This window comes from Triturus cristatus, chromosome 5_2, assembly GCF_964204655.1.
Source record: "Triturus cristatus chromosome 5_2, aTriCri1.1, whole genome shotgun sequence".
Lineage (NCBI taxonomy): Eukaryota > Metazoa > Chordata > Amphibia > Caudata > Salamandridae > Triturus > Triturus cristatus.
Window position 1 is genome coordinate 1,089,545,063 of NC_140588.1, and position 25,157 is coordinate 1,089,570,219.

General features: G+C 46.8%; 1 protein-coding gene across 3 annotated transcripts in view; it reads left to right on the top strand.

The window, feature by feature from the left end:
* LOC146829728 (mitochondrial ornithine transporter 1-like) overlaps window positions 1-25,157 on the top strand; it is a 224,920-nt gene that overhangs the window by 112,297 nt on the left and 87,466 nt on the right. For all 3 annotated transcript variants that reach the window (XM_085608445.1, XM_085608447.1, XM_085608446.1), the window contains exon 4: window positions 21,200-21,340. In XM_085608445.1, the coding sequence (XP_085464571.1) occupies window positions 21,200-21,340 (141 nt within the window). The remainder of the gene's footprint in view (window positions 1-21,199; window positions 21,341-25,157) is intronic.

A 25,157-nucleotide genomic window follows, 5' to 3' on the forward strand; every position in this document is an offset into this window, starting at 1 on the left:
TTTTCATACTTTTTGGTCCTTCGTGAACCCCCTGACGAACGCTAGGGGGTCTGCAACTCTCTTCGTTGCCCCCTTTTCATGTTATCAACCTTTGTTTTTCAGTGCGAGAGACAGAAAATGGCGGCCGATACTTTCTGATTTCGACCGATTCGAATGTTTACAGTCATGTAACCACCAATCAGAATTGAGCTCGCGCACGGCACCGTACGCGTACGGTAAGCTTACCGTAAGCGCACGGAGCGCGCTTACAGATATATATATTGATTTAAATGCTATTTTCTCAGGACCTACTGAACAGATTTACACCAGACCTGCAAAAGGCACATCCCTGACCTGAGGACTACCTCTCTGCCCAATTTCAAGTAATTCTGTTCAGCCGTTCGGGCTGTAGCTCGGACTAAAGGTCCTATGGGAAAATGCATGGGGAAAACGCGTTTTGGGACCCCCCTTTTTTCTCAGCCCCCGCTTGACGAATCCCCCCGAGACTTTCAGGGTAGGAGCGGAGCGTAGCGCCCCAGTAGTTTTGAAAAATTCGCGAGGATTCGTCAACCGGCGCCAAAGTTATTCCGAATAGAATGTTGCGGATTTCCTATGGAAACATGGTCCTAACTATAACTATCTACTGGCGACCGCCAGTAGATAATATATATATATATATATATGTATGTGTGTGTTTTTCATATATAATTTTATTATTTCCGGGGTCCCCGCACATGGGCGGGAATATTCAGTGCTTATGACTTTGATGAGGATACCCCTGGAAGAGAACTAGGATTACAGGTAAGTAACTTATCCTTACAGGTGGAGTCACACTGATCCCAAAGACAAACGCACACCAAGGGAAACCCCTGCTCGATTTCAGATGGGCATGTACACCACAAAGAGGTCTGAGAAAATCAGCCCCAATGAAACACGTTTGGTCAAAGGCGTGCGTTCCCAAAATACCACAAAGATAGATGCCACATAAAGTTAACAACACTCAGCCAGTCAGGACACCGCAGGTAGTGATCATACGCTCCCCATGCTGGACATCTGAACACACAAACACTGGCCCACACTAGCTCTCCACAAGGTAGATAGCCATTTGTGTCCCCTTATCAGATGATTGTACTTGTTGTTTATGACTAGGACAGTAATGCCAGATTGGTTTATTTTACCTCACAAACGGTCTAAATGGTCTGCCAAAATGTCTATAAAATGAGACATTCTTCAGGGTCTACTTTGTCCATACTCTCCTGGCCACTGCACTTAATTAAACAACTGGTTTGGTCAAACACCTCTTGTCTTAATTTCTTACGGTAAATTCATATCCCAGAAACATTTTGGCGAGCAAACTTTCCTGCTCGACTGCCGCCAAGGGACAAGGACCCCTGCCCGAAAATATTCACATCTGCGCAGTAAGATTGGTGAGCAGATGCCATCATTGATTAAAACTTGTGCTGAATCCACCGGACGGGGGTCTGTTTGGAGGCTGCCATCACAGGATAAGAGACTGCATCTGATCCTTAGTCCCAGCATGTGGCACGTAGATCACTTTTACTCTTTCTTTAGTCTGCATGCTAGAGAAGGTTAAGAGAGCTACAGTTGTTTTGCTTGAACCTTTGAGCGTAAAACAACTGGTACACCCTGAACACTTGGTGTGTTATATAGGGGCACTTATTTATTTCACTTGAACCGTTGAGCGTGACACAGCTTGTACACTTAGGCCCTTGGTGTGTTTTATAGGGACACCACCTTGATCTTATTTTTTAGTTAAAGGAGTTTTCTTAGGGACTGCTGGTTTCTTAACACAGGCAGTGTCAAAAAGTAGAGGTGGATTTTTTCACTTGGACCTCTGGGCGTCGGGCACATGGTATGCACGTCACCTTGGTGTGATAAACAGTATAAGTCGGACGTTAGGGAAATATTTGGCCCTTGGTAAATAAGGTGTAGCTTGTCTGACAAGAGGGATAATAATTGTCAGGGTATTCCCTTTTCTCTGCACAAATCCTTGCTATTTTTGTCCACGGAGCTGATTTTGTCATACTGTCGGGCTCGTTTAGCTCCGTCTATTACGCAGAGTATCTCCTCTCCTCAGTCTGTAGGCGCTAGGAGAGGGATAATGTTTTTTGTACAAAATACTTTTTATTTTTTTCTGGCGGCCTTTTCTCTTTTCGTATCTTTTAGATTTTCCATTTATGCATTGTTCATGTTGTGGTGATGTTAAAACTTTGCCGTTGTGCTTCATGTTTAAGTGTTATGTCGTGTTAGTGAGTTTGATTTTATGACGTACCTATTAATCCACAAATCAGAATTCCATATTTGCCATTTCAATGCTAAAAATCAACTTGTTCTGAACTAACCATTGCACTTTGTTACAGGTTATTTCATTGCATTTGTCTTTCTCAAATTGTTAAATGTTTTTTTTTTGTATCAATCTTTATAGAGCTCATAACCAGTAGATTATTCGCGGTACAATCCCGTGCACATAGTATTCCCACAATCAGAGCAGAATTTGCAATTATTCAAAAATCTTGAGACAATCAAAAGGTAGTAAAATCCTTAAACAAGTTCCCTAATCCATCATGGAGACTCCACTAGACCAAATACAAGCTAGGTTCGCCAAACAGGCTCGGAAACTAGAGAACCACTGCAGCGAATGACACTCCCATACCAAAGGGTACACATTCCCCTGGCCTGAGGGGGGGGGTACATTAAATACCAACATCATAGAAGAACTTGCATTCAGACCAGACATACGGTCTAAGAGAGGGTCATGAGATTAGCTCTGTTAAGACTATGGGCCAACCACAGAGAGGCCCCAAAACGCAACATACATGACTACAGAGCAAGCTCCTCAGAATCAAACAGCGAGGTGGAAAGCATAGGTCTAGGGCCTGCCAACCCAGGGGGAAGACAGGGAGTCCACGCCAAAGGCCACCGAGGTACTTTTAAATATGCACTCACCCCACTAATAGGTGAGACACCATACCACTTTCTGGTGGATATAAGGGTGGCAAGGTCATGCTTGCGGGAAGGATCATCCCCTATATCAAAGACTGAAAGAGGCTGACTCAGTATATGGTGTACACCTATTGGTGATATTCCTTTTATCGAGTCAAGGAAAACCTTAGTGATAGTGTAAGAGGTCCCTTATAACCAAAGCTGTCAAAGGGTAGCTGTGGATAGCAGCTAAGGCTTATCCAGGAGGGTGTAAAGTTGGTGCATTTACCATACAAGTCAGTCAGTGAGTCACACAGAAAAGAACCACACAAGTGTTAGAAAAATAGGTACTATTTATTACACCACCAGTCACTAAACTGCTTTGGTATATCTCCTATACACAACAAATATATCAGCAAAACTGGTAAGTAAACACAAACACATGGGCCCCTGTGGGGTTGGGGATGGCAAACCATATACTAAGTAGGTGGAATGCGGAAGGGGTACCTAACCATGACTACTACCCATGGACCTGTAGCCCAGGGTAAGGAGGGAACCACCAAAGGTAAGTAAATAGGAGTCCCTAGGCATCCGGGTGCAGAGGTGATACCCCGGGTCAGTGTCAATAGGATAACATGGGGAAGTTGTGGTTAGGATTTTCAGAATTCATGACCCTTCCCGGAGGACCTCGAGGAAACCCTTTGGAACCAGTGAGGTTGGAAAGCATCCCCACCAGTGGATACCCAGAGAAGCAGTACACCTATCCCAGGAAGCCTTGGTGTATAGGTGTGAAGTGGTGTTAGAACCACCCATTGAAGTAATTGGGAATCTTCAAATGTCCAGCTGCTATCGTGACCTTTGGACCAGGTTGGTGAAACCCAGATGTGGATTCCAGACGAGGAGCACCTGGGAGGAGACAGAGTCCAAGCCACCTGAGTCATCCAGGAGGTGCACGAGCACAATGCCCTCCCTTCTTGGGGGTACTTCACGGTAGGATGGCTGTCTTTAAGTTGCAGCTGTGGAGACCAGGCAATAATGGAGGCGCACAGGAGTTGTCCATGAGCTGTCCCAAGACAGTCAATGAACTGCAGGAGGGTCAGTGGCCAGCAGGACCACCAACAAGCCTTGGCAAATGCAGCAGACGCGTTGCAGGAGGAGTTACAGAAAGGAAGACCAGGGAACTCGCCTGCTGGACTTCAGCAAGCAGGAGAGCCAACAGGAATCGATGGAAGACCCCGAAGGGACCCTCTGGCAGCAGGCACAGGGATTTGCAGGGAGGCCTTAGCAGCACAGCAAAGATGGAGGCCCACGTCGCAGGAGATGCAGTGAGGGCGTTGCTTTTGCAGCAGAGTGATGCTTAAGGCTAGGCCTTCTTGGAGCTTGGAGACTTCTGGACTGGAAAACCATCAAGCCTTGGTAATGGCAAACTGACACAGTGCACAGGGCTTCGGTTCCAGCAGCTCCACGAGGAATTATGGTCTTCCAAATTGCACAAAAGATAGGTCAGGCCTCGGGAGAATCACTAAATCACAACCTGTCTTGTAGAACCTTGAAGAGTCTGTGGAACAGCAGGATCCACAATCCAGCCATCCAGGTGCCTGCGGCTGCAGGGGAGTGACTCCTTCACTCCAAGTAAGATTCTTTCCAGCTGTCCCTAATGCATACAGAGTCCTTGTGACTCTGGAGGATGCACTGATGTTGCAGGAGGGTTGCAAAGCATGGAGGTGAAGTTGCAGTAGGAGCCTTCCTACCAGAAGCAGTCTTGTCTTGACTCTGTCCTAGCCCAGTAGAAGAGTCTTGTGGAGGATCCTGAAGACGGGTCTTGCAGCAGAATCCTTATCCAGACTAATTGAGTCCCACTCTCAGGGGAGCACCTTAAGTAACCCAGGAAGAGGGTTGGACCGCTTCTGCGGTGACCCACCTTCCTGGGGAGTCAGGGACGCTACTCTGGTGGACTGACCAGTCAGTCCCCTGTCCTTTGTGTGGCATTCATGCCAGAGTGGGAGCCCAACGGCTCCTGGACTGGGACAAACTGTTTTATGGAAGGAGAGCACCAAATTTGCCCTTCAAAGCAGTGTGGAGGCACACAGAGCACACCCACCCTAGCCCAGAGAGACTGATTTCTAAAGGAGAGGTGGCTACAGGGAAACCTTTGTTCGGCATTCCCCTGCCTGAGTTAGGCTCATCAGCTGGAGGGCAGAACTATGTTTAGGGACGTCAGCAGCTCTGGCTTGCGCGCAGACCCTACAAGGCTACAGAGGTAGGCATGGGGTGGGTCCTTTAAGGAGCCCCCAGTACATGGTATCATGCAACTAACACTGGAATTGGTGTAGTTTTATGATTTCAACATGTTTGGTAGCAAACATGACTGTTCGGGGAAACAATTATGTAGTTTGACATCTTGTGTTGACCAGTGTTCACTACATACCTTAAGATGGCTTTCCCGTATTTACAAAGCCCAGAGCATGGAATCTGGGGTTTGTAGGGGTGCCTTTACTCATGCAGGGCACCCTCACAGTTAAAACCATGAACCCTGCCCTTGGGCTGAAGCGTCTACCCTACAGGTGACTTTTAGGGCTTAAGTGCGGTGACTGGGATATAGGGTAAACCTTATATATGTGGTGAAAGGTGCATGCACCCTTTTCACACAGGCTGCAGTCAGGCCTATAGATAGGTTGCATGGGCTCCCATGGGTGGCATAATACATGCTGCAGCCCATGGGAGACCCCTGGTGTACCACTGCCCTGGGTACCTTGGCACCATACACTAGGGACTTACAGGGGTACACCAGTATGCCAATTGTAGGGTGTACAAAGTACTTGCCAAACCAATTTAGGAGAGAGCGCACCAACACTGGGGTCCTGGTTTGCAGGATCCCAGTGTACTACAGTCTAAACCTCCTGACACCAGGCAAAAAGTGGGGCAACATGTTAGAAAGATCCTACTTTCCTATAAAGCCGACTGAGAAGATACAAGGAATCTCTGGTTCCGTGGCCCCCTCACAGAACTCCTCCAGCTGGACATGGGGGAGAATAGGATAAGGGAGCAATTATTGTACTATCCTTTCTCCCCGACCAATATTTTAGGACGGGACATACTGTTCAAGCTAAGAATGTCCATACAGTTCACCGAGAATGGGACTATAGCCTGCTCCCCCCCTTAGAGTACAAACCAGGAAACCTCTCCGATGCCAGTCAGGATGGTCCCGTTCTGTTGAGCCCCCTTTAAGAGTGTAGTCCAGGACTATACCGGAAGCCTCTTCGAGTTGTACAGAGTAGCCCGGCAGTGGAGAGGCTGCGCACAAAACCTCTTGGTAGAAACGACCAAAAGGATAACATGTAGGATACACAGAGAGCTGGAGACAGACTATCACGACACGCTCATGCCCACTGCATCTCCGAGGCTAAATGGGGAGATGGCCCAAGGCGTACAGGGACAATGGCAGTGGCAACCAGACCATGTGCGCCACTGGGGTTACCCGGTTCAGGCTCTGTCACCACCCTGGCACCTCCCTGACTGAGGAAGTGGCACAGACAAGGTTGCCCTGTGCTGGTTACCAAATGCGCTACCTGGACGAGTGACCTCTGGAGAAAACTCCGCAATCCCGACCTAGCAGAGCAACATCCCAAGGATATGTCCCCGCCTGCCACATGGGAAAACTCCCTGGGCCTAGAGTGGGCAGACTGTCGTCCACATCGTCAACACAGGGGACTGCTTGGAATGATCAAGAAGCAGGCGAGAGCGCCCCTGTAGGAGAGTAGGGTCTGCTTTCTATGTTCACCCCCACTTTTTGCTTTTGCTTTACTGGTTTTCGACTTAGATGTGGCTGTGGGCCTGCTAATCAGACCCACAGCCCTGCTGTTCTCTCTCTAAATTAATACTATGTACTTTAGGTGCATAACCCAATTGGATAGGATCACCTTATTGGCCCCTGTACAGTGTACCTTAGGTACCCAGGGCATAGGTGTACCCTAGGCCTACCAGGGGCTGCAGCATGTATTATGCCACCCCTGGACTGGCCTTCCATTATGACACAACTGGCTGATCACTCAGCTGGGTCAAGGTCGTGTAATCACCCCTTGCTTAGGTGTAGTATTCCTATACCAACCTTGTAGACACATGTGTACCTATCAGCCACTCCTATGGCAGGCCTTAACAATCCTGGAGGCAGAGTGCTTGGTAACATGTGAGATAGTGCTCTAGCATGAGATGAGCCTGTCTGCAGCTTTCGGAACCATGTCCTTATAGCTGTTCTATGATATAGCCTACCATATACTCTTAAAGTGCCTTATAATCTTAAACGGTTAGGTTAACTATGGTTTGGCTTTATCAAAACATGTTGTGTAAGGTGTCTAACACTTTGGAATAATACCCCCATCCCATTTCTGGTGATGAGGATATTATCCCTCCCTTCTAGAGGGAGAAGACATGTTGAAACCTACTTACCCGGTTAAAGTTAACCAGAGCCCCAGCATCACAAAATGGATGCTGCTGCCACGACACAAGTCTGACCTCCTGCTGCTGGGGGTGATCCCGGCACGGGAGGCTTGGACAATAGGTTTCCTGCCTTGGGAGGTGCGAGCACCACCCCAGACAGGCCTTGGTGTATTGGGGCAGGGAGGGATGAAAGAAACTAGACACTGCCTGGGGCACACAAGGTGTCCCATGCATAGTCCAGTTCAAACCGGTGCTGGGGCACTCCAGCCCCAGTCCTGGTGCGAAACTGGACAAAGGGAAGGGGGTGTAACCACCCCCCTCCCAGGTCCCACCCATAAGGCGTGACCTAGCAGGCAACCCAGCCCCCCAGATTAGTAGAAGTGTGGTAGCTGGGCCCCAGGAGATTAGATTATCCTGAACCTGCAACTTGAACAGAAACTCTGGACCTTCGACGAAAGAAGAAGACTGAATAATCTCCCTTGTGGCCAAGGAGTGGCCACCCTGTGCGAACAGGCACCATCAAGAGACTTACCCTTTGCTTTGCTGAAGTTCTACGAGGGACCGACTGCAGAGCCTGACCAGAGCCTTGACTTCCAGACTTCTCCGACCCTGATCCACATCCACAGCCGAGCTGAGATTCGTGGAGGCGACGAGAGACGTGGGACCGGCTACCTGGGAAAAGTGGCGAGTATCTTCCAGCGCAGCTTCTGAGGCACCCTCTAGGTTGTGCACCGGGGATTGAGAAGCCCCAACCCCAAGCACCATCTGCACCGAAGATCAGCCCCCCACACTCCACGAGTCCTGCGTGGGGCCCTTCTGCATTTTCCTGCTTGCCGCGTCTGTACGGTTGCTTGCCCGTTTGCTAGTAACCTTTGCGACGACACACCTTCAATTTTCCACTGCTGGTTTGGCTCCTCCAGACTGGCTCCCGCTCCTCTGTAAAAGAGAAGCACCCCAGACTTCCTGGTCTGCACCAGAAGCAAGTCCTCCATTCTTCGTGGGTTCCGCTTGGTGAGTCCTAGTTCGACTTCGCCGCCGCCGACAGCACGAGCCTTCGTGGGACAGCTCGCCTCCTGGTCCTGGTCGTCCTCGACGTCTCCTGGTACCCGTGGCTGCTGCGACAAGCTTCACCTCTTCACCTGCAATCTCCCGACATCGCCTGGTTCCTTCCTGGTTCCACGTGGTCACTGGCCAGTGACCCAGACTCTGTCCCTTCTGCTTGCAGGTATCCTTCCTTCTTGATCCCGGCCTTGGGATTCACCGGACACACTTCACTGACTGCCTGTCAGCATCTTTCCTTCAGGCATCCATAGGAGTCGACGACGAAACCCGACGCAAGTTCACACCTATGCACCCGCAGCCCGTGGGCTAGGTAACTTGGGTACTCCGGTGCTCATCAGGGTATTGACTATCCTAGTGTCTATTTCTCAAGTCTCGACTTCCTAGCTACTCCAGAAGTGTCCTAAATCTTATTAATTCTAAACTGTACTATTTCTATCGATTATACGCATTACGCGTGAGTGTTTCCACTCTGCACCTGAATCCCGTGGGCCTCCCACTTCCTAACCTTGGGTAGTATAGTGTAGCCCCAGCGATGGCCTAGGCCTATCCTATTTCCGTGACAGTGGTCCTTATACCACTCACTTAGTATATGGTTTGCGTGGCCCCTAGCGCCTAACTGTATTACTTACCTGTGTGACTTAATGTATGCTTAAATAAGACTGTGTTGTACTTACCTCGAATCTCATAAAGAGTGCTGAGGGTTTGACTAGAATAAATACACTTTATTTTATATATATATATATATATCTGTTGTGGTGTCCTTTCATTTGGTATTCAAGGGATTACATATGGTATAACAGTTTAGCCTAAGACTGCTCTTGTCCATGCTACCACTAGGATAGCTGGTCTATAATGTTGACTTTACAACCAATCACCATAAGGGTTGTTTGGACTGATTCAAGGTGTACACTAGAATTAGTGACATCATATATCAGGCCAACTTCTCACAGCCCCCATAGGGGCCGCGGCGACTACAAGCTTGCAAGTGGCGTCTGGCTGGAAGAAGACTCTGCCACGGAACCCCAGATGGATCCAACAGAGTGCGCGACCAGAGGACAAAAAGGCTGGCAACCTCCAAATTGTACAGAATGCCACTATTGTTACCGAAGAAAAGCACAGGCTCGGCCATTTTCGCCTAAAAATATATCGCAAGCAGAAAAGAATAGTCTCAGGACAACCCCCACAGAATACCCATCTACAAAATGCAGAGTATTAATGAGTACAAAATTAGTACACAGACTTAACTGTGGAGAATTCCCTTTTCAGAACGAAATCCCTCACACACCAAAGGTGACATGCTTCATCTTATGGGATTCTCTTCTCAAAGGAAAAACCTAGTTCCTTTGAGGGCTACAACCCCCTCTCTGAGAGGGCGGAGCTCTGGGATGTTTTGATTATCTACTTTGGGATATACTAAATCCACATGTGGTGAGCAGAATAGTGTGAGCAAGGGCGCAGCGCAAAAGAAATACAAAATGTGTGAGAAGTGTGAGTAAAACTAGCTAAATGGCGCGAAATGTCTATTTTTTTTCAAAAGAACCCTCTGCCAGGATTAAAAACAGTGCACCAGCGACATGGATTTAAGTTGCGTTGGTATGGTGGAAAGAAATGGTCGACGTGTTTCAGCCAAGACCGCCCCTGAGTCGGGCAAGGCTTTCTTCAGGACCTATACGGATGCTGCTGCTACAGTGCTTTAGTGAAAAGACAAAAAAGGATACAGGAACCAAATGCGTTCATAATCCGACTGCTCCGGAAGGTGAATTTAGCTAATGGAAACTGAATCATTGGTTCAAATCCAAGTGACCTGAGGGAAAACAATATAACTTAAGGCTTAACTCTACTGTAAGTGAACGAAAAACTCTCTTACCCGCTATCGCTGGGCAAAGAGTTCCACCTCAACCTGGCGACAGCTCAGGATGGGTGCACCGCTCTAGGAGGAAGAGTAATGATGAAGCAACTATTATTATTACAGTCTGTACTACTGCGCGTCTGTTGACAGAATACTTAAATCATACAGAATCTAATAGTCAGAAAATATTAAGGAGCAAACAAAAACAAAAAACCTAGTGGAATACACGAACGGACCAGGCATCTAGCATACATAGTCTCAATAAATAGTGAAACCCAGGTGGACTCAAGCATGTAGCTTATATAAAGTCTCAAGATATAATGGATTCCCAAGTGGGCTCAAAACTGTTGGGCAACACAAGGGAAGTGAGACATGTGCAACATCTTTAAAAGAAGAACACAAGAAAACCAGAAAATACATAGGCAGAATGATGAACTGCTCATGCCAAAAGACGAGTAACCATAGGGGAAACCACGTAGATTACCACTTATAACAATCAAGACCTTCAGAAGGCATAGCTATGTATGTAGGATCTTGCATGTGTTTCTTGTTTGATATTCTCCTGGGGATATAATCCTTTGCAGGTCTCTAAATTTCCCTAGGACCCTCCTGCTAGCAATTTGTTGTCGTTACCCATCTACAAAGCCAAGCCCAGATCAACCTGAGCACGCAGCACATTCAGACAAGAGGAAATCAGTTCGCAAACACACTACCATGACAAGGACCAGATGGCTGGCAACCGCAACAGACAGGGAGCGCATCCCAGGGAGCTCACAGCAAAGAGGGGTGACTGTCTGGGGTGGCAATGCCCTAACGCAATCACAGAGTACAATCAGGCAGTAAGTCCAAAACCATTCTGCAATGCAACTGTAACGTCCTGAACGTCTCAGGATCGTTTAACAGACACGACAATGAGGACGCAACCACTTGTGAAGGGTTAGTTCTTTTAATGAAGGCAAATAAAATACAAAGAACAAACAAAAGTTATAGTCACTGGAATCCTCCAGGCTAAGTACGTTACCAGCCCACAGCACGGATGGTCCTAACCGTCCTCTGCATATACGCCGATCCCGGCGTATGCCAACAGAGGGCAGAAATGAAATGGCCGACAATGCCAATCGGTAGGCTGTGAGGGGCACGAAGAGTGTTGGGGAGAATCGAGGAGTCAGGGAAACACCCAGCCGGGGTCTCTACCTGAAGGGAGCAGCCGCTCAACCTCTTCCTCAGACTGCACCGGGACGCGGAGTCACCTCCTGGTGATGCGTCACCGATACCCCAATCACAAGCAAGAAGACTGAACCGAGAGCAGCCGCTCGATCGATCCTGTGGACTTCCGAGTCTGTAACGCGGCAAACACCTCCTGGTGTGCGTTACAGCTGGCAGTCCCTGTGTCTCTGGTCGGGCTGGGAGTTACGACTCCAACCAGCAAAAGCGCCACTGCGCTTGGACTCAGCCGAGTCAAAAAGCGAAGCTCAATGGTTGACCGGTAGAGCTTCCGGGTCCTTCACAGGTGACGATGGGGCAAGACACGGCCCAGGGAGTAACGACTCGACCTACCTCCGTTCTTGCCTTACTGGAGCACCACTCCGGAACACTGCTCTTCACGAAGCAGGTACGTCGGTGTAAACACAATATCCGACAGCCTTGTACCTCCCGGTTCCTCCCTTTATAGGGCGTGTTTTCCTTGAGTTATGTAACAGCTCTCCTGTTTACATAAGGGCGTGTTTCCCTTGAGTTATGTAACAGCTCTCCTGTTTACATAAGGGCGTGTTTCCCTTGAGTTATGTAACAGCTCTCCTGTTTACATAAGGGCGTGTTTCCCTTGTATGACAGGAATTCTTGACAGCAACCTATCCCCATCACACCGCTCCCAGTTATTTCTTTACCTGCACTCGCAACCAACATCGGGGGGGGGGGGGGAAGTTTGCTATGTCTACCGGGAATTCATGCTAGAGGTCGCTGCTCAGATGCCCGAGGGGCCCTGGCCTCCCATTACGGTTAATCTCGTGGGGTGGGGTTGGCTGACCACTCTCCAAAGGGGAAGACAGTCTGAAGAGGGAGCTGGGCGGCCCCAACTGGTTCATAAAAGCAGGCGCCCAGGTCCCTTCGCTCAAGTCACTAGGGCGTGCCCCATATCGAAAAGACCCTATTCATTCTTCAACATTTTTCAGGCCTCCAGCAACGGCCCCCTTTTTGGTTCCAAAACAAGATAACGCTCCAGCACTGTAAGCTAGGTTGTCTTTGCACTTAGAGTGTTAAGGTCAGCTGCCTCAGTTCATTACTCACAGCACAAGTCCAAGCCGTGTACCGGTCTCCCATCGAAAGCAGGACATTCTGCCTCCTTCTGTCCCCTAATGCCTCGAAACACATCCAAAATCTGGTAATTGGATCATGTCGCTGGATAAAAAGCCCCTGATTCCTTCCGAGGGCGGCAGACCCAAAAGCATCCCAGATCGGAGGTAGCGGAGAACGTCAGGAGGGAAAGGGGTTCCATAGATGACAATTGCAGATCCCCGCACAAGGTGCATGGATAGGCTCACCACCTCAGCCCGCTTGTTCAGTAGAATACACAAGGCCTTATGAAACATCGTTCAAGGAAGCAATAGGTCAGATTTCAGTCATGGCCACATCCAAATCACTGGGGCCACAGAACAGCTTCCCAGTGACCATATGACGCCAGTCTATAGGGAGAAATCCATCAAGTCCATTGGCGTTACCCACATCGGGCTAAGTACACAAGTCCAAATGGCACAGCAGAACTCTCGGTGAAAACACAGGAAACAAGCATGATTCCAGCCATTCCCCTGTAGGACTGTATGGGGCCCACACTACCTCTGATATGCTGTTAGAAGCTGCATCACCCAGACCAAAGGTAAACACCCAACGGAACCTGCACAAATCAGCCCAAAATCCCCAAATCTTCCAGAATGAGGGCGTAACCCAACACCCCAATAGAGAAAATCTTATTACATGGCACATGTAGAGCCCCATGGGACGCGCATTTGTCAATGGAAACATCAACCTAAAAATCAAACATCCACTTCCCCTCGCAGTTTCACATAGCCCATGCAGGTCAAAAGATCCTCCCCCCCCCCCCCCCCCCCCCCCCCACCAGTTAAACATACCTTTAAATGGAGTAGCCCACAGAGGAAAATTACTGTCCCCACAATAGCAAGGAGAAGGGGAAACCAAAGTATAAATAGCACTAAACCAGTTAAAAACCACCATTCTCTAAAAATGCTAGCACCTCTTTCCAGTACCCCACTAGAAAATATCACTCACAGTGAAGCCATAGAGTGTATTGTAAAAAAGAAAACGCAGGAATTTTCCTGAAATACTGCCTAACCTACAACCCACAGCTCTTATCCTACAGTTCTGCGATTGAGCCACACGTTCACCAACATTGCCGCAGTCTGCTGCCCCTTCAATCAAAGCTTTCAAAAGGACTACAACAAGGCCAACCACTCAAGAACACAGACTACAAATTGACTTTACAACAACCTTTTTTTAAATATTTTTTATAAAGACTCTTTTTACACAGCACCCTGTGTGCCCAGACGCACAGCCTACAAATGTTTTTTAAAGTTATCTATTTATGTATTCTTGTATATGCTCTGTTTAGCCTGGGTGCTCTCGCGCACCTCTGGAGCCAGAAATGTGCCGAGTCTCATGAAATACACTTTGACATTTTTGCAATGCATGCGCAGAAACCCCTCACCTCACTTACACCTATGCTGAACCAAATTCTATCATTTTTCACGCACTACACAGTGTACTCTTACACAACACCTGGTATCGATATATGACCTCTGTGGACACACAAACCACGAGCAGGTATGTTACATATGTTCACAGGTACCCCACACTGTAGGCGCAGACTGGCTTTACTTATCCCAAGAGATGGCCCCCAAAAAAGCAAAATGCCTCCTCCACCTGTGCCTATGCAAGATCATGGGCAGAATTCAGCCCAATAGTGTAGAGCCCTTTAGAGCAATTGTAAACATAACCTGGTATGAGACCAACCCTCCAGCACTGTACCTTTTTTACCAGACCTAGCGACATCCAAACCCAGCCACACAGGATGCACAGAAGGGGCAGTATGGGGGAGGGGGAATGGGTTGGCACTCTGAATTTGTAGAAAAATGCTTCAATGCAATGCAAATATGTCTGCCCCGCCGCTCTGTGGTCCCTGGTTGCCCTTAACGTATTTGGCGCCAACTTTTCTTAATTACAAGTGGACCCTGAACATGGAATTACAGTGCAGGGGATGCTCACCTTGATCATGCTATGAGAAATGAGTCTCATGGGAGGGGGTCAAACGCCAGTAGAGACGCCCCGTGCCAGGACATTTTGGATAGTGAGATTAATAGGTACACATGGTTTGAGGGGAAAGAGGAAAACCCTAATTGTACAGAAACGTACACTGTATTCCTTGTGTTTCAGAGGCAAAGGAACCATACTGCTTGGCTATATAGATTACTGCATACACCGGACCTGCAGTGTGGCACCTCCACATTGAAGGATTTCTACTGGCAGTGTAGTGAGCTTGCTTACACCCAGCTAGTCCCTGGATGGCGGGGCCTCTGCACCCTTGTGATTATACACATCCCATTGCTGGTCATCTCTGGTGAAGATCAGTCTGAGTTGTCTCAACATCCGCTACAGAACAAAAGAACTTTGTTGCATCAGGCTTGAAGAACTGCTTATTATTTTGGCTAGGCTCCGTACACGGACATTTCGGAAGAGTGTGCACTGTTTTCAGAGACTCAAGTAAACGCAGGAGGGTCCATACCCTTCTTCACCATTCAAACGAAGGCGAATGCCTGCTGGTTACAAATAGCCAGAGGGGAGATGTTAAAAATGATTAACAACACTGAACTTGGCCTAAACTCTATCAAGGAAGAACTGAGAGCCATCCCCTCATGGTGATGCAACATCGGTACATTTTGAACTTGATGACTGCGATTGAAGGCGGGGTGTGTGCCAAGATTGGTGCTTCCTGTTGTACTTTTATTCCCGGAAATAATCTCGAGAATGGAACTCTTGCACTTGCCATCCAATCATTGCATCGTCTACAAGCGGACATAAAGGAGGAGGGAGTTGCTTCTGAGCAGGACTGGTTTCATAGTATATTTTTTTTCTTGGATCCCCTCTATGGTTGTCCAAATTATTCACATCACTATTTACAGTTTTCGTTGTTGTACTACTGTTGTGTGGTTTCCTACAAATGGGGGTTTTCTGCTGTAAAAATGCAATCCTCAAATTAGGTAACAGACACTACAGCAACACATACAGCCTCGAATAATGTAACTGTCATGACATATGGGGAGGATGAAGTAGTTGAAAATTCAGTGGGGTGGGGAATTTGTTAATATCCGTGAATATGATGTCGTTATACACCATGATATGTACAGACCTGCCCACGGCAATACCAATAATGACAATGTTGATTTATGACATAAAATGTGGTCTCATAACAATTTCGATCAGTAGAAAACAATATCAATGTATGCTATAATCTATGTGCGCATAACACTGTCGATACCAGTAGAAACAATGTCAATGTATGCCATAGTCTATGCACGCATTACAATGTTTATATCAGTTAAGACCATATCGATGTATTCTATGACAATTGTACTCACAATACTGAGGATGTCGGTAAAAATGATATCAATGACCGCCATGTTAATTGTAAACATTTTAACAAACTCATAGCATTGCTGTCTGATTCACCCAAGGTGACCTCCCCATAAACCCTGAGTCAGAGATACGTGGTTAAACAGGCCCTGCGACCCAAATTTGAGTCCACCGACTGACATGTCACAGGTGGGATTACACTAAGCCCATAGACAAATGCGCACCCAGGGAAAACCCTGATCGATCCTACGGATAGGAAGTTGCACTACTAGCAGTTTCGAGGAAATTGACCAAATAAACCTGTTTAGCCAAAGGTACGCATTTCAAAAATATCACAAGATAGATGCCACATAAAGTTGGGAAGACTCAGCCAATCAGGACACTGCATACACGCCATATGCAATGAACACACGCTCACCTGTCGGACATCTGGACACACACACACTGGTCCACACTAGCTCTCCCTGAGGTAGAGAGCCACCTGTGTCATCCTGATCAGATAGTTGTACTTGTTGTTAATGACTAGGCCAAGAATGCCAGATCGGTTTATTGTACCTCACAAGTGGTATAGTCGGCCAAAATGTCTGTACAATGAAAGACTTACTTCAGACGCTACGGTCAGTATTCTCCTGACCACTGTGTTTAATTAAACCAACTTGTTCCTGCTTTACCAAATGCCTGTTGTCTTTTGATTATTTTTTTTTTAGATTATTATTTTTTTTAAGGTAAATTCATATCCGTCCAACAGATTGATGCTGATGGCTGTCCCTCACAGTGGGGAAAAAAAACGTTGTTCTTCCACGTGGACTATAAGACCCAATGTCTCTAATTACAAGAGGAACAGTTACCTATCCGTTGGTCCCAGACCAACTATTCCTGGTGTGGTCGCACAATCAGTTTATTTGATCTCTCTGCCTTGCTGCTTCTTAAGCACGTCTTGGAGGATTGTAAATTTAGGCTCAATAGAAGCTGATGGTGTCTTCGTACATCACTGAGACTATAATGTGGTCCATGAACATTTCTCTCCAGGCGATACCTAGCATGGTTATAGTCTTCAGACTGAATAATGATCCCTAGAACAGTGTTCTCAACTTTCAGTTTGATGGGAAGTTCCTTTTTGAGCATAAAGTGGACGAGGTACCGCAGAAGAATGAAACAGACAGAGTAGCAGCCAAATTGCTGAGTTTGCCCAAGCGGAACAGATTTGATCACTGCTCTCCTTCAGATCACATTGGGGTTCCAGATTGTCAAGGCAAGAGACCATTTGTGCCCAGACCTCTTGACAGTGCCGTCTTCCTCAATCTTGCAGCTCAAGAGAAGATCGAAAGAAGTCAAAAACTAACCTTGTTGTCCTCCAAAAAAAGAAGTCTTAATAGGTACTTGTTTTGAAGCCCAAACACCCAGGGGATGTGATGAGGAGAACCCAGGCCTTCACAAGCTCCTGAGAGCTGTAAATGGTTAGAAATTGCTGTGTATTACGTTTTGCACAGCCGTGGTCATCAAACATCTCCTGCCTTATTCACTGATTATTGAAGTTTGAGAGGAGGCAGAGAAGCTCTTCTCATTTTGGACTCCACCTGTCCTGCTACTTCTCCACCTGTTTCCTGATCAGGAAGAAGAGATGTTGTCACTACTCCATACTGGGTTGGTAGGATCTGTATGTGATGTGCATTTTCCAATGCTACAGCAATAAGAAAGTACAGAATACCATTCCCAGATGGCCGCCTGCTGGCTATTAAATTTGATAATGCTTTTACTGCAGTTGAACAAGCCTTGGAAAAGCTAATCTCGACGAGTGGGAGACAGCCATATTTGAATTTCTTAAAAAATGGCGATGCTTGGCCGCCTTTTTTTTTTTTTTTTTTTTTCCTTTCAAGGTCAGAAGAACTCTCTAAATGCTACCTTCTGTGATCACAGGAGAGCAGCACAAACTAGTAATTTTCCTTTGGGTTGTCTTGGTACTTGTGGATATGTGGAGCCTGTCTGCTGCCATCCCTGTTGCTCTATCCCAGAGACTCTGTAGAAATGTGGTGTACAGTCCAGTCTACACCCACATCACAGTATTTGAGTCTATTTCCCCTAGTAGCTCCATTCCCCTTGCCTGTAGTGCCTTCCTGAATCCACATGCTGAACCATTAATAAATCCTTACCCTACAAAACCTAGGAGGAAATTGCTGGGAGATGAACTGTGCCCAGAATGGGGGAAAGTTTGCATTTTGGAGGAATAGGTCACTATGGATGACCCGTTGTCTTCTGACTGGACAGATAAATACTAACCTCCTCTAGCGCTTAACTGTACTTTGGCCCAACTACATGAGCTTTGTTTTCCTGCTTAGGGTGATGTTTACGCAACAGAGCTATGCATGTTGATAACTCAAGGAGGTAGGTTCCAGGCCTTGGACTCTAGACAAAATCCCTGTTGCTGCAATCTTTCATAAGTGATGAGGAATCTATACTGCATGCTGCGGAGAGGCACACAATGTGTATATCCCACCTGACTGATGCCGTTATCGAGTCAAAACACCGGACTGTCCAGCTGGCTAGAGCCCATGTAAGGACTCTAGGCACAAACAATAGTAGGCCCTATAGAGCATTCTAGTACCTGGAGTCTAGTGAAACTGCATTGTATTAGAATCCCTCACACCTCTCTGTCTATGTAAGTGTGTATACATCTACCAGTCATCCTCGGAGGGTTTTATTGTTCGTCCTAGATGTTACACTAGTACCCTGTTGGTTGTGATTGGCCAACCTGCTTCCATTCCGTTTTAAACTACCTAGTCGTTTTGATTCCAGAGAGATTGCAATTTGAACCACAAATCCTAGTTGATCACATGGGACCAAGTGGTATCCTCTTGCCTGTGACTCCTGCCAACCGAAAGCCTGACTACGAATAAACCGTTTTGTGGTACAGGCACAAGAAGTTTGGTATTTCCTTCCTACTTATGTAAAATTGTGTAGATTGATGTACTAGCCTATCTCCAGCACCAGTAAACCTATGCCTTTTAACAATATTTAGACAGGTTAGTCTTGGAAATGGTCTTCCCTGACCTGTGTTCATGGCAAGTACAGTCTGTCAGATCCTAGTTGCCCCAAGTGGACTCGCTTACTTTATCCATAGCCCTGTAGTCCCCTGAAAACATCATGTTCTTTCTGAGGGATGAGATTATGGGCGACTTGATTTTTGGCTATTTTTACGAATTCTCAGCAGCCTGGATGCAAACCCTTTGAGTTACTCCTCCTTCCATTCATGGCCCCAGAGAAGGTAGACACAGGATCATAGCAAGCCTGATGCATTGTAACATGCAGTCTGACACCTTCACCCGATACACATTTTTGATTCGTCCTTTATGTAAAAAAATAACAGTGATCTAAAAGTTATCCAAATGGTTTTCCCCATAGGATGGTATTCACATTGTAGCACCTTGCCTTACAGGGCTATAATTGTGTGTGTAAGCTCGTTTTTCACCCCCTGGAAGACGTTTGGATCTTCAGTTTTTTGTGGTGGTCTTGCTTAAACTTTGCTACATGCCCATTTATGAATGAAGCACCTATTCTTTTTAAAAGATGTGTGCTAACTGTTTGCTGAAGTTATTGTATGTAATCTCTGGTGTCATATGATGTCTGAATTCTACCACCTTCTAGAGTTAGACATGACTGCTTGCCCCTGTTACCCTTGGAGCATCAAGTCTACAGAGGGCAGCTTGGTTATCCAGTTAGAGTGTATGGGTCTCTACGCAGTGTCACCATTACTCACAGCGGATACTTCAAATACCCTCTCACTGCCCCAGCATCCAGGCACTCGAAACCAAGAGCACCTCTTCTTAAACAACGAACTTTATAAGTTACAACATCAAATTCCAGACACTGTAAAGGATACTTTTAATTTACTGTTTAGTAAACTCCTTGTACCAAATGCTTATTGGAGATAAGAGCCTTGGAAATGTTATATTTTGTAATGTTGTGAAAGGTTACTGTTGAGTGATTCAATTGTCCAAGGACGATGAAGCTTCTGTTTACCAAGGACAGTCTTAGAATGGTTGTACAGTCGCATGCGGTATCACACGTTGACTGGGCTGGTGCTATCTTGGCAGCTTGTCGTATATCCACTCTAACTGATGATATTGTTCTTCTGATTAGCTACTGTCCCTGGTGAGGGGAAGAAACTCTTATTGCACATCTGGTTCGCGCTGGACGGCTTTCTTTCACTCTTCATACATCACCTATAAGGGTCTTCACTTTGAGGAGATCACATCTTCACATCAAATTCCCCACCGATGGTGGCTTCCAATGTATGAGGAACTGAGATTGACGGATCCTGGAAGTTTCTCAAGCTAGAAAACTGAAAACTTTGATTTGAGACTTGACCTCTGTGGCCCCTATAAAGTGAAGCCCACACTGAGAAGACGTTATGAAACAGTTTTCAATCTTTTGGAAAACACTGAAAACGTATCTTTCCAAATATTATCTTTGTTGTGGTTAGCTACTTGGCATCTGGTTCTAATGCTGAATTGTTTGATGGTGTAATTACTTGTTCTAGTTCTTGATGCTATGTCATTCATAAATTTTTCTCTTTAAGGTGATATACAGCCAATGGAATTGTGTCTCCTTAAATATTTAAAATAAAGAGGTATGGTGGGGTGAAGGGAATTAGTTAATGATTTATGAAGACTAGATGGTTTTGTATTGTGATCTTAAAGCTTCATATAGCTATATTCCGTGAATAAATGCGTGTTCACTTGCCCATTTTGTTCTGTGTCATCGTAGAGAAATTCAGTTTTCTGCAGGTCGTTGAACTATGCAAAGAATACAAATATTTGAACCCTATCAACAAGAACTGTAGACACCTAATTTCCAATTAAGTACTGTCAGACGTGCAAGTATAGTGTATTCTGTATGCAATCATGTGTCCTATAGACAAACCTCATTGTATTTGTCAGACATATAAAGCGCTCCCGTAGGCCATATATGGTTTATGAATTCCATAATTCGAAATAATACAATTGTATACCTCATTGCATACAGAAATGTACTTCATACTACAGCCATTTGTGTTCATTGTATGCCAGACCTCTAGATATGTATCCTATACATAATTGTGTGTATTTGATATATAATTGAATATATGTGATCGTGACAATGTATATTATATACATTAACAACTGTTGTGTTTTTGGAGCTTGCTATGTGTCCGAAATTAGCTTGGGCTGTGGCCAGGGAATGGTCAGTTCAATGTTTGCACTCACATCTCATTTCATTGTGGCCAATCAGCTGTGTGCTTTTTCTCTTCAGTGACATGCACAATGCCACAGCTGGCTCCATTTCCTCCATCTTCTCCTCCATGGTGCTGTGTCCCACCGAGTTAGTGAAGTGCCGCCTGCAAGCCTTGCATGAGATGAAACTCTCAGGGAAGACGGAGATATCGTTTCAGAGGTGAGCTGTTCCTAGGGCTTTTGATGTGGGCGTAGTGGGGTGGATTTATTTTGTGTAATGTGTTGGAGAGAGTGCTTGGAGCTCTGATTGAAGGTGTGATAATAGGTGTATATGTTTAGGCCATTCGGCTAAAGCATGTGTAGGAATTGTGGGTGTTTCACAAATGAAAGTGACTTGACCTGCTTTAGTGAGGTTTACATAGCTCACTAATACCTTACAGGAGATGTAAAACATTTTTTATTAACAGGATACTTTATAGCCTTCTTCCACATCTTCAAATATCTTGGGTGGTTGCTTGCATGGCCCCCCTTGCTGCCATCGTAAGAGCACGGACTAAGCACAGTTTCCTACGACGTAGACACCCAGCTTGTCCTCTCCCTCACCAAGGACCCCATCACCACCAGACTCAACTTCCAGGAAGTAATGAAGGACGTCGCATCCAGGATTAGCAGCCTCTGTTTGAAACTCAACTCTGAGAAGACAGAGGTCCTTGTCCTCTGACCCTCACCCTCTGCATGGGACAACACCTGGTGGCCAACTGCCCTCCGCAACCCTCCCACCTCCACAGACCACACCCGAAACCTCAGCATCGTACTGGACTCCTCCCTCTCCATGACCCGACAGATCAACGCCGTTGCCTCCTGCTGCTTCAACACCCTCCGCATCCTCCGAAAGACCTTCAAATGGATCCCCCTCGAATCAAGAAACTGTCACCCACGCACTCATAATCAGCAGACTGGACTACGGCAATGTCCTCTACGCTGGGATCAACAAGTCTCTGCTCTGAAAACTCCAGACCATACAGAACACCGCAGCCAGACTAGTCCTCTGAGTCCATCGACACAAACATATCACCCCACACCTGCGGATCCTCCACTGGCTCCCCGTTGAGAAGTTACTTTCAAGATACTCACCCACGCCTACAAATGCCTCCACAACACCGGACCCCAATACCTCAACGAGAGAATCTCCTTCCACGTACCCAAGAGAAACCTCCGATCCACCAACCTCGCCCTGGTCGAAACCCAGCGCATCCGCAGAGCCAGAACAGGTGGAAGAGCATTCTCCTACATCGCGGCCAAGCCCATTAACGAGCTCCCTATTGACCCCCCCCCCCCCCCACCCCCCGAACATCTTCAGGAAGACACTCAAGACCTGGCTCTTTGATAGAACGGAGCTTCTTATCACCCCCTCACACCCCGCAATCCCCACAACCCCCCAGTGCCTTGAGACCCTCATAGGTGAGTAGCGTGCTTACAATTTCCTTGATTGATGGCTATGCTGGTGGTCTTTCGAATATTTCACATCATGCACTGATTGGCTCGAGGCATATGGCTTCTCCTATTTGCAGAAAGAGTATGAACACCAGAGGTGCGTTTTACTGTACAATCTTTTGGCTCTTCTGGTGAGGGCTGAGTAATCGCAGGTTAAGTTCCTGTTACTCCAGTATTGGAACTTTCATAGATTCCCATAGCTTGTATCCTTCCCCGTCGTCGGAATGGGAGTCTTGGTAAAATAAATACCATAGCAGTAGGTACAAAAGAGAAGAAAAGGCCTAGGCCTCTTCTCATTTTGTAGCTTATCCACCTCTTTTTGTAAAAGAGACCAAAATAATGCAACAACCAATCAGATCAGCCTCACCCCATAGAACCCTCCTCAGAGAACCTCTGAGCCTCAGATTTTCTACCGCACGTTGTGCAAGGTAGTCTCCACTGAGCTCTGCTCAGATTTCTCTTCAACTTCTGTGTTTCAACTGTTAATTTCAACTGCCATTCTTCAGGATGTCTGACAAGGAGAAGAAAGCTTTATTCAAAGCCTGTGCCACCTGTTCAAAAAAGAGGCTTTATGTGGAGGACAAACAAAGACTGCATTTATTGTTTGTACCCTGACCACAAGGCTACTGACTGTAAGTTCTGTGGAACCTTCTCTTCAAAGACCTTGAGAGACCGTGAGGGACGTCTACTCACCTGGTTGCAAAAGTAAAAGTCACGGAAAGACCCTGTTTCAAGTGACAGTGATGATGCCTCCTCTGCGACATCTTCGAGGAGATCTCAAAAACGGGGTAGGTCTTCACCTTCAACTTCTACTGACCCCCCCCAGCCAAGGCTTTAAAAAAGACCTCTGATAGGTCTGACAGCCTTAGTCCCATCAAATCTCCTCACCGAGGTGTAAAGGAGAGGGAAGGACTGGTTTCTGAGGTACCATCTGTTAAGAAAATGAGCCTGTGGCCTTCGGTTTCATCTCTACCCTCTGAGAAACCAAAACTATTAAAAAAAAACAGTTCCGTCCCACCTGAGGGGAAAGCTGACCGGAAAATCCGTCTGTCGACCGCGACATCAGGTCCGACGACGACAGCATCAAAAATTCAACCAGCGTCGACTTTGGCTCCGTTGACGAGCTTGTCGATGACAACTTCATCATCTCCATTGCCTTCGTCGACGACGGCTTAGTCGACGCTGCAGCCTGAGGTACCTGTTACTATGTCGTCGACGCTTATGATAACTACCTCTACGACGAGGATGACGACGATGTTGGTGTCGACGACGACGTCTATGGCTTCCAGTATGGTACTGATGACTGTCTCGACGACGGTCCCGTCGACGATTGCCCTTTCGTCGTCGACGGTCCAATCTTCGTCGGCGATGTCTCCGTCGACGATACGAAAAGTGGCAATTTCGATAACAAGATGCCGGATTACCCCGGAAATGACATCTCCTCGGAGAGTGACACCACTGCCTCCGGCGCTCCTTTTGAAGGAGGAATTTTCAGAGGAGGAGGACGCTCCTTACGGGGATGCCTATAGCCCATCCCAGTTACATGTAAAATATCAGGACTATTATATGGAGCAACAGCAATATCTGCCACAAACTAGGTGTCAGGAACAGTCGCAACAGTGCATGGTGGCCATGCCGTCTTCACTCATTGCTGATCTCCAATTCATGCTGTTGGATTACAGAAAGAGATTTCCAACTCCATATTCCGGCCAACAGTCAGTTCAAGTGTCTCAACCTCCGCCTCAATCTCCTGGTCCAGTTCTGGAGCCTCCGGAACCTCCACAAAATGTGGTCACAATTCAGGATGACTCATCAGATGATGACCAGGGCACAGTCTCAGTCCCAGATCCAGATAGGGAATGGGACGAGTACATTAATCCGGATCCCGCTTCTCCATCTCTCCGGATCCGGCGGACTCTCCTCCAGCAGATATTGGAGGTTTTCACAATTTAATGGAAAGAGCTTCCAAACGTTTCGATCTTCCCATTCCATCAATACAATCGGAATGTTTTCTTGATGATTTCAAAGAACCTTATAAAAAGTCTGTCCGTTTTATCCTAATTGTAGGCCATATCTGGGATGAGGGGATCAAAGTTATGAAGTCTCCAGCAACTGTCATGCCTGTTATTCCTCGACTGGAGAAAAAGTACAAAGCTCCAGAGGACAGCCCCGCTTGTCTGGTCAGCCAGCCAAAACCAGACTCTGATTTCTCAAGCAGCCCAAAGAAAGTCTAAGAATCCGTCGGCGCCCCTCACCACACCACCGGATAAGGAGGGTAGACGACTAGAATGTTGGGAAGAGGTTCTCTTCTATGTCCAACCTCCTGGTTAGGGCTGCTAATGCCTTGGCGATTCTTGGACGATATGATCGCCAGATGTGGTGCGACCTATCCCCGTATTTAGACCAACTACCAGTAGACTCTTAGGCTGACACCAAGAAAATCCTGGAGGAGGGAGAACGTTCCTCTTTGGAAATTATCGATTGCGCAATGGACATTGCTACTACAGCTTTCCGCTCTCTGGCAGGAGCGGCAGTCCTTAGAC